This window comes from Ammospiza nelsoni, chromosome 18, assembly GCF_027579445.1.
Source record: "Ammospiza nelsoni isolate bAmmNel1 chromosome 18, bAmmNel1.pri, whole genome shotgun sequence".
In the NCBI taxonomy this organism is placed as follows: Eukaryota; Metazoa; Chordata; class Aves; order Passeriformes; family Passerellidae; genus Ammospiza; species Ammospiza nelsoni.
In genome coordinates this window covers 13,888,313-13,904,541 of record NC_080650.1, presented here as the reverse complement: position 1 = coordinate 13,904,541, position 16,229 = coordinate 13,888,313, and the positions used below count along the sequence as shown (strand labels likewise).

Below are 16,229 nucleotides of genomic sequence, written 5' to 3'. Positions count from 1 at the left end.
AAACCATTCTGTGATCCTACAACTTCAGCTAGTCAGATGCTGGTCTAACCATGCTTTCAATCCCTGATGGTTTGGTTTTGGCAGAATATGGCAGTGAGCTCTGCAATTTCACTTTAGCTTTATCCAGGAAAAGAATCATCTCTTTCTTTGGTTTCTTGTGTTCCTTGACAGTTCCTGGCCCTTTAAGGACCTCATTTATAGCACTTGCTCCCACTATTTGAAGCAGCTTCTCTGATGCACCTTATGGGGTGAGTTGGAGGCTGAAGATCATGAGGTGAGACCAGATCTGTTGGGTAGAACTGACTGACACTTATAGAGTGTGTCCAGAGAAAGCAACAGTGCTGGGGAAGGGGCTGAAGCCCCAGGAGAGGCTGAGGGAGCTGGGCAGGGGCTCAGCCTGGAGCAAAGGAGGCTCAGGGGGCCCTTGTGGCTCTGCACAGCTCCTGACAGGAGGGGACAGCCGGGGGGGTCGGGCTGTGCTCCAGGGAACAGGGACAGGAGCAGAGGGAACGGCCTCAGCTGGGCCAGGGCAGGCTCAGGTTGGATATTGGAGAATATTTTTTCATGAAAAGGTTTGTCCAGCTTTTATACAGGCTTCCCAGGACAGCAGTGGAGTCCTCATCCCTGGAAGCGTTCAAAAAAATGTGTAGATGTAGCACCTGGGGACATGGTTTAGTGGTGACCCTGGCAGTGCTGGGATAATAATTTGACGTGATGATCTTAGAGGGGTTTTCCCACCTTGATAATTTTGTGATTTCAAACTTGAAGTTCCTGAAGAACCTTTTCCTCTCATTCACCTCTGGCTCAGCCACCCTCTAATACATCATCCCCCACTTCCCTCCAGCACCCCTGAGCCTGGATGGGGCTTGAGAAACTCACAGTGATGGGTAACTGCTCCATGAACTTGGAGGCCTTGAAGAAGCATTTCAGGTGAAGAGTACCATCCTCTCATGAGGCATCCTCATCTGTCAGGGCTCTTTGAGCAGTATTTGTGTTGATAGAGCCTTGCTGCGAGAGGGTGCAGTTGCTGCAAGTCACAGTGACAGGTACAAGCTGCTGTCACCCCCTGGAGATGCTGCTGAGGGGAGATGCTCTGTGACTTGTGATTTCCTGGCAACTCCACCTTGTGATTCCTGCACGGGCTTGGTGTTCCAAGGTGGGAATTCTTTCCCAGATCCCCCTTCCAGATCAGCTGCCCTGTCCCCAGGGAACCAATGGCCGCGTGGCCCTGCGCATTAGCCTGGCCTGTCACCTCACTGATTCCCTCCTGGCTAATCTGGGCTGAGCCGGGCTGGGCTGAGCAGGGCTCGGCTGCTCACAGGGCTCACAGCCCATGGCTGTGCCCACCCCGCTGCCCCCCAGCCTGCGCCGGGGCCTGGTGGCCTTCAGTGGCTCCCTCTTCATCAACAACAAGACGTGGGACAGCGGCACTGCCCCCAGCTCTCAGCCAGGTATGGGCACGGGGCTCTGCAGGGAGGGCTTGGGAACAGGGGCTGTCTGTCCATCCCCATGGCCCTGCTCTGCACACACCAAAGCCCCAAAGGGTCCCTGAACCCACCCACCAGGGAGGGGAGCAAAACTAAGAACATTTGCTGCAAACAGCTGCTTGTGGGAGCCAGGGTCTGTTGCTCCCCTCAAGCTGTGAGGGGGGTCCCTCTGGGCAGGGGGACCCCGGGGCTGGTGAGCAGCCTGCCCATCCCTGCCTGTCCTGCCTAGCTCACAAGGTGCTGTCCAGCCTGCCCCTCCAGGTGATGCTCTACTTCAATGTCTACTACTTCCCAGTCTGGTGCCTGGCTGAGGGGATTATGCTGCACCTGAAGGTACCATCCCATGGGGCACGCAGGGATAGGGGGAGCTGCTCCTGCCATGTCTCCCTAGGCATGGGTGGGGGACAAAGGGGGCAGGAGACAGAGGAGCCTCTTCAGAATTAATGGATCCCCAAAATGCCCTGACCCCCAGGAGAAAAGATTGGTCATCTCTGCTAGAGATAGAAATCATGAACTTTCCAGGCAGGAATGGTCAATATGGGGGGGAAGAGTAGGCAGAGCTGGGCACCAGCATGGTGAGAGCTGGCAGAGCATGGAGAGCTGGGTATGGGGAGGAGGGCACAGGGAGCTGGGCATGGAGAGCAGGGAAGGGTGCACAGGGAAAGGGAAGCTGGGCACGGACAGCTGGACTTGGACAAGGCTGTGCCCCCATAACAGTACCACCTGCTGCCGTGGCACTATCAGTTCCTGCTGGTCACAGCCTTCCTCATCCTCTCACTGGCTGAGGGCTCCCGCCTCTACCTGGGCTACCTGGGGAACCTCCAGGAGAAGGTAAGCACTGCCTGCCCTGGCCCAGCCCAGCTGGGGGAGCTGGATATCCCCTCGCTTAGGAGCCATGTGCCCGTCACTGTCCTTTCTCTGGAGGTCTACCTGGAGCTGTCCTAGAAAAGAATCGTGGGTAAAGGCATGACCTGGAGAGAGGGGATGAAGGGGACCCATTTGCCCTCCTGCTCTGTCCCTCCACGGGGGGGTTTGACAGCATCTGACCATAGCTCAATGGAGCAGGGACATCCCTGGTCCCCGGGTTCCAAGGCCAGCAGAGGCTAAGGCAGGAGCCTCCAGGGGCAGAGAGGGTCCCCCCGGGCCACCACTGCCTCCTTGCCCTATCTCAGCAGGTTCTGATCCTGCAGGTGCCTGAGCTGGCTGGGTTCCTGCTCCTCTCCTTTCTGATCCAGCTGCCCCTCCTGCTCTTCCTGCTGTCAGACAGGCAGGTCATCCACCTACCGCTGGAGGTGCCCCTGCACAGCTTTTTCCTGGCCTTCCTCCTCCTCGAGATCGTGGCTGCCTTCCTGGTGCTGAGGACTATGACCAAGCAGCTGGCGGCACAGTTCTACCTGCGGCAGTTCCAGGAGGGTGGCAGGGCCCGGCTGGAGCCTGGGGGCACAGGAGGACAGGCAGCCGGGATGGGCTGATGCTGCATGACCCCTCCACCCCACACAGCTGGTCCTGGCAAGGAGCATTAAACAGTGCTCAAACCCACAGACACTGTTTCTGAGCTTTGTGGAGGCCCCAGAACAGCACCCAGGCACAGCCCAGCTCATCCCTGCCTTGCACTAGCTAACACGGCCTGGGAAAAGTGGAGGCAGGGGTCAGCACCTCTGAAATGTTCCGGCTCACCCCAGGGCTGTGCCTGTCCTTGCTGAGCATCAGCCCTGATAGGAGGCAGCAATCAGGGTGCAGGAGCCACTGCAACCCCCTAGGAAGTACCAGCCCAGGGCTGGAACTTAAAACGTGCCTCCTAAGCCCTCCCTGAGCTTCCCAGGGAGCTTCTGAGGATCCAGGTGGCCTACACGAAGCCATCCCAGCTGGAAGGGTGCCATGAGGTGCAGGAGCAGCACTCCACAACCTTCAGTCCCTCGGGGCTAGAGACAGAGCAAAACCTCTTCCCACTTCCAGAACAGCTTTATTCCATTGCATCCCTGTTTTTCAAGGGAAATCAAGGCCCATTATCACTGGAACATGTAGAAATGCAAAATGCTTTAAGCCTCGTGTGCCGAGAAGGAGCAGCTGCTCCCCAGCACCCTCTGGAGGAGCTCCGTGGGCAGCTGTGCCCCAGCCCCGGCTGTCAGCGCTGGGAGCTGCCCCTGGCATGGCTTGGTGCTCCAGGAGCCGAGAGCTGCTGCTGCTGCTGCCAGTGCTTCTGCAGGGAAGGCAGGCTCCAACCCCAGCAGTGCCCACCTGGGCCAGCACTGCCCTCCTCCACCAGGGCTGCAGCCGTGTCCCCATCGGATCTACCTGCAGGTGGCTCTGCAGGGAAGGGCGTTCGTGGTGGAGCGTTCCCGATGTACCTAAGCTGTGGCCTTAGGCTTACCTTTAGGGGGTCTTGCCTGCAAAATGAACAGGGACATCAGTATACAGCAGGCATGGAGGCATCCCAGGTGGCCCTTGGCTACTCTGCTTGGTTCCATGCAACCAGATTCACCGCCCTTCCCACTATGGATTCGAGATCAGGCATTAGGAAAGTTTCCCCCTCATTGGATGGAGCAGCTTTGGGACAGTTCACCAGGAGAGATGGGGGATCTCAGCCCTCAGAGGCTCCAAAGACTTGGCCAGACAAAGCTGGAAATGACCTGAGGCAGGGCTGCCAGCTCTTCTGGTCTGTAGGGGCCTCCCTGTGACTCCCTGATTCACTAGGGCAGTGAATTCCCACAATGTAATCATGCTTAGCACATGAACCTGTCAATGAACCACAGATCAGGATGTACTCTGAGGAGCTGGCACCTCTCTGCACGGGGTCCCATAAGATTCCCTTTGGAAGAGGATGAAAAGCACGGAGCTGGGTCAGTTTTCCAGGTAAGGTCTCCATGGTGACCCACTGATGGATGGTTTGACAGTAGCTGAGGTCATGGTGCAACTTTCCCTGACTCCCAGCACCAGCTGGATCCCTCTCCCAGTTCAGACTAGCAATCAAGACCAAAAGTTGAAAACTAAGAGCTGCTCCACCAGGTTTTCCCCTGATCTTGGGAACTGAGTTTTAACCAAAGGGCAGAAAATCATTAAATCCAAAATGAGTCACTTCAAAACCTCCTCTCTCCCATGTGGCCCTCTCCTTACCTCTTCAAACTTCTCCTTCCAATAAAGGTCAGCCTTTGCATCAAGGTAGAGCAGAACCAGGTCACAGACCATTGTAGCCTGGAGACAGACAAACATTGAAGATGGGAACCTTCCCACAGCAATGCCTGGCCTTCCATCCTGGCTCCCCCTGAGCCCTGCAGCCAGCTGTGGGCATTTGCTGGGGCAGTGAGCCAGGCCTGTCTCCAGCCAGCTCCACTGGCCCCTCTCTGACCCAGCCTGCTCCCAGGAGCTGCACAGGAGGTCAGACAGGATCCCCAGGCTGCAATGGATGGGCAGGGAGGGCTGTTCCAGCACCTTCACAGTCACATATGGACTGGGATGAGCGTGTCAGGGGGGAAAGGGGGCACAGGTGGGGGACCTCCCTGTTACTCTGCTGGAAGGGAAGAGCCACAGAAGGGCTCCACAAGGGGCTGCCTCACCATAGTGACAGGAGACTGCATCCCTTCAGTCAGAGGAGAAGCAGAGAGGAGCTGCTCTCTCCTGCCAGCAGCATCCCAGTGATGCTGTGTCCCAGGATCCACACATAAACCTGACCACCATGAGACGTGACTCTGCTAGCACTCAGCATCCCAATGCAGTGGTGTCATTGCTGACGGTCACAGGGAGACCTGAGCTGACACCCTGCCAGACCATCTCCCCTGTGTGCTGGCTGCCACTAAGGAAGCCTTGTGCCAGGCAGGCAGGCAGGCAGGGAAACAACTGAGAAGTGGCAATTCCCAAGGCATGGACCAAAGGAGAAGAGTGTATCTGGAGTACTCACAGCACCAAAGAAGGCGATGCTGGTGCCACAGCTCACGGCAGTAGGAACAATGCTGAACTTCCCAGCCTGGTGAGAAACAGTGCAGGGGCAAGAGAGAGGGTGAAGAGTGGTCAGAGGGGTGAGAAGCTTGTGGGCTGAGCCTTGCAGGGCAGCATGCTCAAAGTCAGGAGGTGCTGGAAGGATCCAGGGATACTTCCCCATGCTGATTTGTAGGAAATGCAGCTGTACTGACTCCAACCCCCTTTGGTTGTCAAAGAAGGGACTGAGGTGCCTGATGACCTGGAAGCAGCAGAGGTTACTGTGACCCACCTGCTCCTGCAGGCACAGCAGGAACTTCCCTTTGCTGCAGCTGCCACTTATAGAACCACATCCCAGCAAACACAACCCTGATGTGATGTATCCCTCCCTTCGCAAATGAGTCTGGTGGTTTCTCTTCTGGCTGTTCTCTCCTGCTCCACAGCTCCTGGACCTGCTCTCTCAGCCTAGAAGTGGTACACCCTGTCCTGCACTGTGTGCTTCACCTTCTTCAGGTACAAAGGGCACTGCTGAACATGAAAGACCAGCTGTGGACATCTCTCAGTGTGGGAAGTGCTCTCAGCACAGCTCCCTCTTTGGAAAGCTAAGCACTGAGTTTGTGAGTGATGCTGCACAGAGTAGCATCAACAATCTTGGAACCATGGAATTGGTTTGGGTTGGAAGAGACCTTAAAGCTCATCTCATTCCACCCCCTGCCATGGGCAGGGACACCTTCCACTACCCCAGGGTACTCCAAGCCCCATCCTACCTGGCCTTGGACATTTCCAGGGATCCAGGGGCAACCACAGCTTCTGTGGGCAACCTGTGCCAGGGCATCATCACCCTCACAGGGAAGGATTTCTTCCCAATATCCCAACTAACCCTGAGAAGCTATTCCCTGTGTCCTGTCCCTCCATCCCTTGTCCCCAGTCCCTCTCCAGCTCTCCTGGAGCCCCTTCAGGCCCTGCAAGGGGCTCTGAGCTCTCTCTGGAGCCTTCTCCTCTCCAGGTGAGCACCCCTAGCTCTCCCAGCCTGGCTCCAGAGCAGAGGGGCTCCAGCCCTGGAGCAGCTCCATGGCCTCCTCTGGGCTCACTCCAGCAGCTCCAAATCCTTTTGTTGAGGACACCAGAGCAGGTGCAGCACTGCACTTGAGCAGGGCAGAGAAGCAGAATCCCCCTTTACCTCCTGCCCACAGTGCTGAGGAGGAGTGCAGGGCACAGGGCGTTTCCGGGCTCTCAGTGCATATGGCTGGGGCATATCCAGCCTCAATCACATCACACCTTTTCCCCCCGAGGGTACTTTTAATCAAGAAGGGATTAATTGTCCAGGTTCAGTAGAGTTCACGTTGATCTTTGTCAGGGTGCTCCCACCATAAGACTGTCAGAGGGACACCCTGAAGCCAAGCTCACCTTGCCTACTGAACACTCCATGGCCCCCATGCCAGACCCTCAGAGAGGGAACTCCCCCCTCTCAGGGCATTACCAAAAGGTTTTTCTTCAAACAGGAGAGACTGTTTTCTCCTGCTTGCTTAGAGAACTCTGGGAAGAAGTGAAGAGTTCACCCAGGTGGGGAGAAGTGAGGGCAGCAGAAACCACGGGGACAGGGTGGGAGCCGTGGTGTGAGGAGTCAGCCCTGGGGTGGGGAGCTCCCGGTACCTGGCCGTGCACGGAGAGGTCAAAGCGGATCCCATAGAGCTTCAGCAGGTTCCGGTAGAGCTGCCGCTGCGAGCCCCAGTAGTAGGAGGCAGTTCTGTGGGAGACAGTGGGATGGCTCAGAAAGGCACGGAGGGAAGGGGGTGCCAGTGCCAAAGGATTGCTGGGCCTCTGGGTTCCTGCGTGTCCTCCAGGCTGGGGACTGGGCACACACGTGCAGTGATGACTCACTGGCACCAACAGTGGGCCATCAGCATCCCCTCAGCATCCAGTTTGGGTCACTGGCGGGTAATGCCCTGCTGCGCTCCAAACACAAAAGAGCTACAAAGCCTGGGAATTGCCACAGCAACCCTGTACTGAGCAGCCATTTCCCAATGCCTTAAAGGTGTCTAAGATCATTAAGTCCAAACAATTAACCCAGCACTAACCCATGTCCCCAGGTGCCACATCTACAGAGCTTTTGAATCCCTCATGCAATCTAAACACTCCCTTAGTGCAACTTCAGGCTGTTCCCTCCAATAAGGCTCCTTGTTGGGCCTGGGAGCACAGCCCGGCCCCCCCGGCTGTCCCCTCCTGTCAGGAGCTGTGCAGAGCCACAAGGGCCCCCTGAGCCTCCTTTGCTCCAGGCTGAGCCCCTGCCCAGCTCCCTCAGCCTCTCCTGGGGCTCCAGACCCTTCCCAGCTCCGTTCCCTGCCCTGGACACGCTCCAGCCCCTCCAGGTCTCTCCTGTCAGGAGGGTCCCAGAGCTGCCCCAGCACTGGAGGTGCCTCAAAAGTGCCAGCACAGATCAGGTGCCCTTCGCCTTCCTGCCCACCTGGGCACACCTGGGTTCACATTCATCTTCAGGTCCTTTTCTGCCTGCACTTTTCCAGCCACTCTGCCCCAGCCTAGAACATTCCATGGCATAATCTGGCATTTGACCTTGTTGAACCTCACACCACTGGCCTCAGCACATGGATACAGCCTGTCCATTCCCTCTGCAGGGCTTCCTGCCTTCCAGTAGATCCACACTCCCACCCAGCTCAGTGTCATCTGTGAACCGACCGAGGCACACTGCCTGTCCCTGCTGCTCCTTTCAGCATCCATCAGAACTGAAATCTCAAACTGCCATGTGCTGATCCCACAGGCCTGTGTGGCCACTGTCCCAGCATCCTCACCTGAAATTGTACCTCATGTCCTGCAGGCTGAAGGAATACTGTGGTTGGCACTGGGTAGCGGGGTGGTCCAGGTCGCAGTTCCACTCGATAAGAACTCTGATGCTTCCCCCCTGCAAAACACATTTTATTCCAGGAGAAGCATGGAATCAGATTAGATGAGTCATTAACTGTTCAGACATTCCCAGATCACATATTCCCTTAGCATTTCAGGTCAGTCCTCTGCTTCATGCTCGCATCCTTGGGGAATTTTGAATTGCCTTCCATAGTTGTATAAAAAACAAGTACCAGCAGTGCGAGGTCTCCAAAGTTCTGTCCAGCTGCCTCCACCATGTCACGGACACGGAACACAGGGCAGGAGGGGTTGAAGACTGGATCATATGTGCAGCTCTTGAAATAGCTGGGGTCACTGGTTTGTAAAGTGTTGCACCTGAGACAGGAGAGAGGGGAGGCAGGGCTGTGGGAGGTCATGGAGCCCAGCTGTGGGACTGCAAAGGGGACCCTCCCATTGCATTGGGCCTGCCAGTGCTCCTGCATCAGCGGGGGGGACAGTCAATGCCTCGCCTAAAGCCTCAGATGGAAGAGGGTGGAGACAAACCAGCCCAGAGGAATCTCACATGGAGTTATCCTCTATAGCACGTGCCATGGCCTTCCCTTCCACCTCTTTGTGCTCCTTTGTTTCTTCCCAGCACCCAGCTCTGGTCTCTGCTATGGTAACAGCAGGGACAGTTCATGCCATATCTCCTGCCATGGTAAGGCAGCACAGCCTGCGTGCCTGGAACTGTGGGGCCAGTGCAGCCCTTTACTTGCCTTCTGTGAAACCACTTTGCAAGGACTAAAAGACAAAACTATTAGTTTCACTTCCAAATGAGAGATTGGGAATGGCTGGCCTTGTCCAGCTCTCTGCAGTGCTCTACATGGGCAGATGGACACCAGTCCCTCTCTCTGAGGTGTCCCCATCCCACTGCTCTTAGAGCTGCACACCCAGGACAGCTGAAGTGACCTGTGTGCACCTCAACACCTGTCCTGCCCTGACTGCCCCAGCACCACCTGCCCTGGGTGCCACTGGTTCCACGACTGCTTCAGCTCCTCAGCCCCATCACAGGCTCAGTGCCAAGGCTGGACCAGGCTGCATGCTCAGCCCAGCTGGGAAGTACTGTACTTACTTGGAGAAGTTAAATTTGGTGAAGTGGACAGTATTTTTTATAAAAAGAGTGAAATTCTCTGCCTCAGCCAGAAGAGGATTCCTAGAAAACAACCACCAAGAAAGTCAAGTCTTGCACAGTGGCCAAGGCCCTATTTCCCAAGCTCTGCAGTCTCTCCTGCAACCCCAAGATTTTGGCTACAATGGACAGGTGCAAAAAATGCTCTTGGGTGACGCCCTCTGAGTTTAACTGACCAGAAAGTCAATGTCAGAGGTCTCTCAGAGCCTGGTTGTCCCTTGGGCATATGTGGTCAGACTCCTGGTAACACAGAGGGAGAGAGCCAAAGCTCCCAATATCTGCTGTCTCCTCGTGTGTGATTACCTGGGCAGGGTGCTATTCTCCACAGGACACCAGCCATAGATCTCACAGGTAGAATGGGTGGCATTGAACATCAAACATTTCCCAGTTTTTATCCCTAGAAACAAGACAATATAAGACAGGCTGAGAGAGTTGGGGTTGATCACCTGGAGAAGACTTTGGAGAGATATCAGAGCCCCCTCCAGTGCCTAAAGGGCCTTCAAGAGAGCTGGAGGGGGACTTGGGACAAGAGCCTGGAGAGACAGGACACAGGGAAGGGTGTCCCAGTGGCAGAGGCAGGTTCAGTTGGGATATTGGGGAGAAATTGTTCCCTGGCAGGGTGGGCAGGCCCTGGCACAGGGTGGATCCCTGGCAGTGCCCAAGGCCAGGCTGGACACTGGGGCTTGGAGCAACCTGGGATAGTGGAAGGTGTGGAAGGGGGTGGAACAGGATGAACTTTAAGTTCCTTTTTAACCCAAACCATTCTAGGATTTTATTTCTTTAGCAAAACACACAGTACCATTGCCATGAACCACAGGGTTTCCCACGGGACAATCTGCATCTTCTGTGCACATCCCGTCGAGGACAGAGGGACTCTGGGAGGGACAGAGAGAGGTGCTGTCACTGTGCTGTGCAGCTGCCTGAGGCCATGCTGTCTCTCCCCTGCATTGTTGCACTGCTGCTCTTGCTTCTCCAAGTGCTCCCCAGACAGGAACATCCACCAGCCTCTAGCCAGTCAGAAGAGAGGCATGTCCAAAGGGCAATCAATCTCTCCTCTCCAGAGTACTTGTGTCCTGCTGCTCAGTGGCAGAGGAAGCCTCAGGAGCTACCTCAGACCTTCCAGATGGAACTGGGAACCAGCACAGAGGGATTCAGGAGGGCCCTAACGACTGAGCCCGTTAAGCACCTTGTAAAGTACCATGATGAATTCCCTGGGGAAGAGCTTAGTAGACCCTAAACCTAGCATGACACAAGTTTTTCAAGAGACCTTCACCCTTACTCTGGACCTACCTGATTGTCAGGAGCAGTAAAAACCTCTTATTCAAACACAGAAAGATGATCATAGCTGGGGAAACGCCATTAACACCTCCCCCATCTAGCCCAGGCCATAACAGGAGTCACCAGCTCATCAAAAACCCACTCCCCAAGCTCTGAGGACACAGAGGCCCAAATGCTGGGGGGAAATCCTCTGTTATGTGCTCAGAAGTGGGGGTCTGTTCAGGCCTTCCCTGGGCTGCCCCAGCACAGCCATTCATTCAGGTGTAAAACCCACCAACATGATCTTAGAGGAGCAGTATCTTTGGGCTGGGTAGGGTCTGCTAGGGATCTGGAATCATTATGGGATGCAGGAGAACATCTGGGGATTGCACCAGGTGTTTAGGGAATGGGAGGAAGAGAAGGCATGGGAAGGAGGGAACTTGGTAGTCTGAAAAGGAACATAAAGGGATAAAGGATGCAAAGTCTTCAGTGCATGTACAGCTGCTGAAAAAGCTCAGCTCATATTCAATGCTGCCTCTGGCCATAGACAAATTCATCTGCCAGCACCAAATACTCTGGTCATCAAGAATATTAAGGCAACTCAAACTCCCTGCAAAGCCAAAAGCTGCCACTGCTAAATATTCAAAGCTTTCCAAATATGAATGTCATCTACAGTCCCAGTGCCAGGAACTGAGGAGCTCTTGGAGACTAGCACAGGGTGTAGGCTGGGACAGGCACCCACACACCCCAGCTCTGGAATGGAATGAAATCCTCAGCTCTGTGTGTCCTCGGCTTGCACACTGCAAACCCAGCACCCAGAGGTGCCTGTGGCTGCCTGGGAGAACCCCGAAATTCCCTACAGCAGTTGTCTTCCTCCCTGTTGGGACCTTAGGATTTCTCAGCATTTTAAAGATGGATCATTTGTGCCATTTTCCCCAACCCAAACCCAGTGTTTCTCCTCCTCTGCAGCATTTGGCCACAGCAGGAGCTGAAAGGACCATTAGGACAATTGGTGCTTGACTTGGGTACAAAGTGCCATCAGTGGTTCAGCTTAAAGGACATTTGCTCCCATCTGCTGAGCTGGGTTCAGCCTGGGAGAGCTCAGCAGAGGAGCTGGCCTGACTCCAGTCTTAAAGGGAAGAATTCTACCAGAGAACATAATCAATTAAGTGTGGGATAGCTGGAAAACCATCTAGACCTCGTGCTCTGTTCCTCCTAAAAATAGGACACTAAGATGGACCCTAGTACTGCAGCAGGGAGCTATCAAGGAAACATGACACAGGTATCCATGGATTGTGTGTCAAGGCATCCTCTTGTTCAAGGACAGCAGAAAGCCTGGAATAGTCATACAGTGCCAGCACACAAAGAGTTCAGAGCTGGAGAGGCCCATGTCCCCTGTCCTGGCCAACAGAAACAGTTCTGGTAGAGCATATGCATACACATCTTGGCTAATGAAGGTATGACAGAGCAAGTGCAGATGTGCTGGGGAGCACTATGACCGAGTATGAGGGGAATTGGGTTTTGTGGGAATATAAATCCATTTTCCCTTTTATCTGGTCTTCCACTGGGTTCTGCTGAGCAGCAGAATCACTGGCTCCATCTCAGCCCCGTGGGGCCGGGCTGGGGCAGGTCCATTCACTCACCTCGGGGCAGGTGCCTTGGGTTTGCTGGACTGTGGCGATGAAATGGGTCACCAGGAAAAGCACATTTTCTCCCTGGGAAGCAAGAAGGTGCTGTCAAAGGGAGGCTGACACCAGGGTGGGTCCAAGGGGACACCCTGCGACACCATGGGCAGAACAGGCACTAATTGACTTGCCAGGACTTTGGGAGACCTGTGGTATCCGCGGCATCCCCTTGTCGAGATGACTGACCGTATGTGTGACCTCCCTGTCCCACCCGGGGCCCGGCCGTACCTGCGGGGGCCAGGTGAGATCTGCAGCGTCCCAGAGCCGCCGGCCCGCGGCCTCGGCGACCGCCGCCCCCTTCACCTTGGTGACCACGGCGACACGCGGGGCTGTGTCGCGCTCCTGGTACCCCTTCCGCAGCAGCAGCACCCACCTGCGGATGTGCGGGGGGCTCTGAGGGAGCTCCGGCCAGCCCGAGGGCCGGGGGCATGTCCCTGCCCCAGCGGGGAGCGGCCAGCCCGAGGGCACGGTCCCTACCCCAGCAGATAGCCGAGCGCGCTCAGCTGCAGCAGCCGGTGCAAGAGCCCCACCCGCCGGTTCCGTGTCAGAGAGAACTTGGCAGTCTTGTAGTCGAGCAGGGACCCGCAGGGTGGGCCCGGCATGGTGGCACCGGGGGAAAAGGCGGGCACGGTGAGGATAGCGGCACTGAGGGCAGAGGCGGGCACGGTAAGGATAGCGGCACTGAGGGCAGAGGCGGGCACGGTGAGGAGAGCGGCACTGAGGGCAGAGGCGGGCACGGTGAGGAGAGCGGCACTGAGGGCAGAGGCGGGCACGGTGAGGAGAGCGGCACTGAGGGCAGAGGCGGGCACGGTGAGGAGAGCGGCACTGAGGGCAGAGGGGAGCACGGTAAGGAGAGCGGCACTGAGGGCAGAGGCGGGCACGGTGAGGAGAGCGGCACAAGGACGGAAAGGCGGCCCCGGGGCCAGCGGCCGCAGTCACTGCAGCCCCGCCCCGCCCCTCCCGCAGCCCCGCCCCTCCCGCACCTCCTCCCCTCCCGCAGCTCCGCCACGCCTCCAGCTCCGCCTCTCCCCTTCTGCAGCCCCGCCCCTCCCGCAGCATCGCCCCTCCCCTTCCGCAGCCCCGCCCCTCCCCGTTGCCATGGCGGCGGGGACAGGGTGGGGGGGGGGCCCTGGGCCGGGCCTGCAGCCCTCACACCGGGACGGGGCCGGGGCACGGCGGCCGTGACAGGGACACAGCAGCCGCGGGGCCTGCCAGACAGCCGGGCGATCCTCCGCCGCCTCCAGCCGCGGGGTCTCCCCACAACGAGCATCCCAGAATGGGTTGGGCTGGAAGAGGCCCTAAAGCCCACCCAGTGCCACCCCTGCCATGGCAGGGACACCTCCCACTGTCCCAGGCTGCTCCAGCCCCAATGTCCAGTCTGGCCTCGGGCACTGCCAGGGATCCAGGGGCAGCCCCAGCTGCTCTGGGCACCCTGTGCCAGGGCCTGCCCACCCTGCCAGGGAACAATTCCCAATTCCCAATATCCCATCCAGCCCTGCCCTCTGGCAGTGGGAGCCATTCCCTGTGTCCTGTCCCTCCATCCCTTGTCCCCAGTCCCTCTCCAGCTCTCCTGGAGCCCCTTCAGGCCCTGCAAGGGGCTCTGAGCTCTCCCTGGAGCCTTCTCCTCTCCAGGTGAGCATCCCCAGCTCTCCCAGCCTGTGCTAAACCAGTACAGACCAGTTCCCGACCAAGGGAGGGACAATTTTTCTTTCCAGCTGATGAAAATGATGTCATTCCTCTGAATGGTGGAGCAGCCCAAGCTTTACATCAAGGATACGTCAAGGACCCATTCCAGTCTGCCCTGCTGGAGGTTTGGGGACCTACCAGAGCCCAGGGTTGACGACACGAGATGGATGGTGGCCAGCAGAGGGGATTTGCCATCTGACTGCTTTGAAGTGCTCAGGAACCAGAATCGTCTCCTTCCCTGGATGCAGGTGGGATGGGATGTGTAAATGGATCAGTATATCTCAGAAAGAATTTTTCTTTATGTCATCTCCCCTGGAGTACTCCACAATTTTAAATTAATATTTTTAGGAAGAAATTATAAGCCTTCTGTACATTCATGACAGGTAGTCCCACCTGAAGTTGCTTTCAGCAGGCACAGCATCTTGGAAATGTGTAGTTTCGACCATAAAGGAGTACAGTCTTTCCTACTCATTTTTGATGATAAACCTTTTTTTTTTTTTGATGATAAACTTTTTGTTAAGTTTATTTTGTCTGGAATAGTTCTCTGAGGTCCCTTACAGTTAATTTTCCTGTCTCTACTATCTGTGGATGGAGAAAATAATTTGATTTTGTAGTATCTTTTGTATAATCACAAGGTCATGGCCATGCTTCTGTTTAACTGTAAATATTTCTGAAATGCTGTGTGCCAGATCCATGTTTTCCCTGGGTGTCTTTCATGCAAAATTCAATGTCCACTCCATCCACTGCTTTACAATCCTCAGTCCTCACACATCTCACCCACTACAGCCTCCTCCTTGAACATCCTTTGTGTCTTCAGTGACCTTCTTTGGCTCACAGGAGAGAAAGCAACCTTAATCCTCCCCACTTCTGGCCACCAGGAACAGCCCAGCCTTCCACCTCCTTCATTCCAAGTTCCTGCTTGCTTTCCTTGGCTTTACCTTTGAAGGCTGCAGTGGCTGCTCGTCACCACCCCTGTCCTCCTCACCTCCTGGTCATTTTACAGTCCAACAGTTCTGCTCAGCTGGCTTGGCCTCAGGCATGGACATGTTTTCCTTTTCATTTGTCCTTGCCCACACCCTTATTTTTTTCCTGCCCCATTGGAAACCCACAGAACACTTGCTGAGCAAACCTATTAGGATTTCCAGCATCTCTGGGAGGGGTTCCAGGATCAGGAGCTCCCTGGCAGCTCCACCAGCAGGAGAAGGAGCAGGGCAGTCCCAGCTGCCCTGTGAGCACCAGCCCCTGGCTTTGTCACAGTGATTGGACTTTCAGGCCCTCTTTGCTGTCTTGGCAACATGAGGTCAAAGAACGAAGATGCTTCACTGTCTGGCAGCTTCTGCTTTGGGCTCGTGGTAAATGAAGTAGAAAAAGATGTTTTAATCCCCTAGAGGTAATACAGACAGTTGCAGAGAAGTACATGAACCAACCCAAGCTTCCTTTTAACTCTTAAGCTGTTTGGTTTCATGTATTTTTTCTTAGGGGAGATTTTTGGAAAGGCTGTAACAGAAAACATTGGATTAAACTTAGAATCAGCTGGAACCATTTCCATAGCCAAGGGCAGCTGCTGTGGCCAAAGGCTTGGAGCAGGGAATTGTTTTCACTCCTGTTGTTAAACTGTGAAAGCTCACCTGAAGCTGATGTGCTGTTGGCCTTGTGCCTGTGCCTGTCCAGGAGTCATTTATGACCTGGGAGCACATGGACCTTGGAATTAAGAGGGGAAAATCATCCAGTATCTATGGACATATCACAGATGTTTTCATTTCTCTGTTTCTAGATTTTTCCTTTTTAGAGTCAAAATTACTATAATGAATGTTTTGAATGGTTTTAATTTCTGATTCATAAATCAATACAGATATTGTTTTGTAGTCTATATATTGTTTTTATTCTAGAAAAATTTTACTCACCAAAATAAGAAGCAGTTCTTCCAGCCTCTGAGGCTGAAAGAGACCACATGTTGGTGGTTAGTGGTGAGTTGGCAGTGCTGGGTTAATGGTCTTAAAAGTTTTTTTCAACTTAAAACATTCTGTGATTCTATAAAGTTTATCTTCTTTATTTGAAAATAATTATATTATTTACCTAGCAGGGTCTGTCCTATAAATGTACAAATAATTTTATAGTTATGTATCTAATAAATCAAGCCTGTGCTTTTGTCTCAGAACTGTCTGTCCAAACCAT

General features: G+C 55.0%; 2 protein-coding genes across 3 annotated transcripts; one reads left to right on the top strand and one right to left on the bottom strand.

Annotated features, from left to right (window-relative positions):
- Positions 1–1,333: 1,333 nt before the first annotated feature.
- Positions 1,334–2,959, top strand: LOC132081610 (transmembrane protein 17B-like). The gene is made up of 4 exons (XM_059485442.1): positions 1,334–1,451; positions 1,717–1,820; positions 2,205–2,318; positions 2,678–2,959. The coding sequence occupies exons 1-4, from the start codon at positions 1,334–1,336 to the stop codon at positions 2,957–2,959; spliced, it is 618 nt and encodes a 205-aa protein (XP_059341425.1).
- Positions 2,960–3,495: 536 nt separating this feature from the next.
- Positions 3,496–13,025, bottom strand: P2RX6 (purinergic receptor P2X 6). 2 transcript variants are annotated; one of them, XM_059484997.1, is made up of 12 exons: positions 12,846–13,025; positions 12,597–12,741; positions 12,327–12,398; positions 10,226–10,301; positions 9,730–9,823; positions 9,370–9,450; positions 8,492–8,633; positions 8,207–8,316; positions 7,053–7,146; positions 5,383–5,448; positions 4,602–4,679; positions 3,496–3,874 (listed from the first exon to the last, which is right to left on the bottom strand). In XM_059484997.1, the coding sequence occupies exons 1-12, from the start codon at positions 12,968–12,970 to the stop codon at positions 3,836–3,838; spliced, it is 1,122 nt and encodes a 373-aa protein (XP_059340980.1). In that variant the 5' UTR covers positions 12,971–13,025; the 3' UTR covers positions 3,496–3,835. The 2 variants fall into 2 exon arrangements, with proteins under 2 accessions (XP_059340980.1, XP_059340979.1); XM_059484996.1 differs by lacking the exon at positions 3,496–3,874 and adding an exon at positions 4,047–4,223.
- Between the last annotated feature and the right edge of the window lie 3,204 nt (positions 13,026–16,229).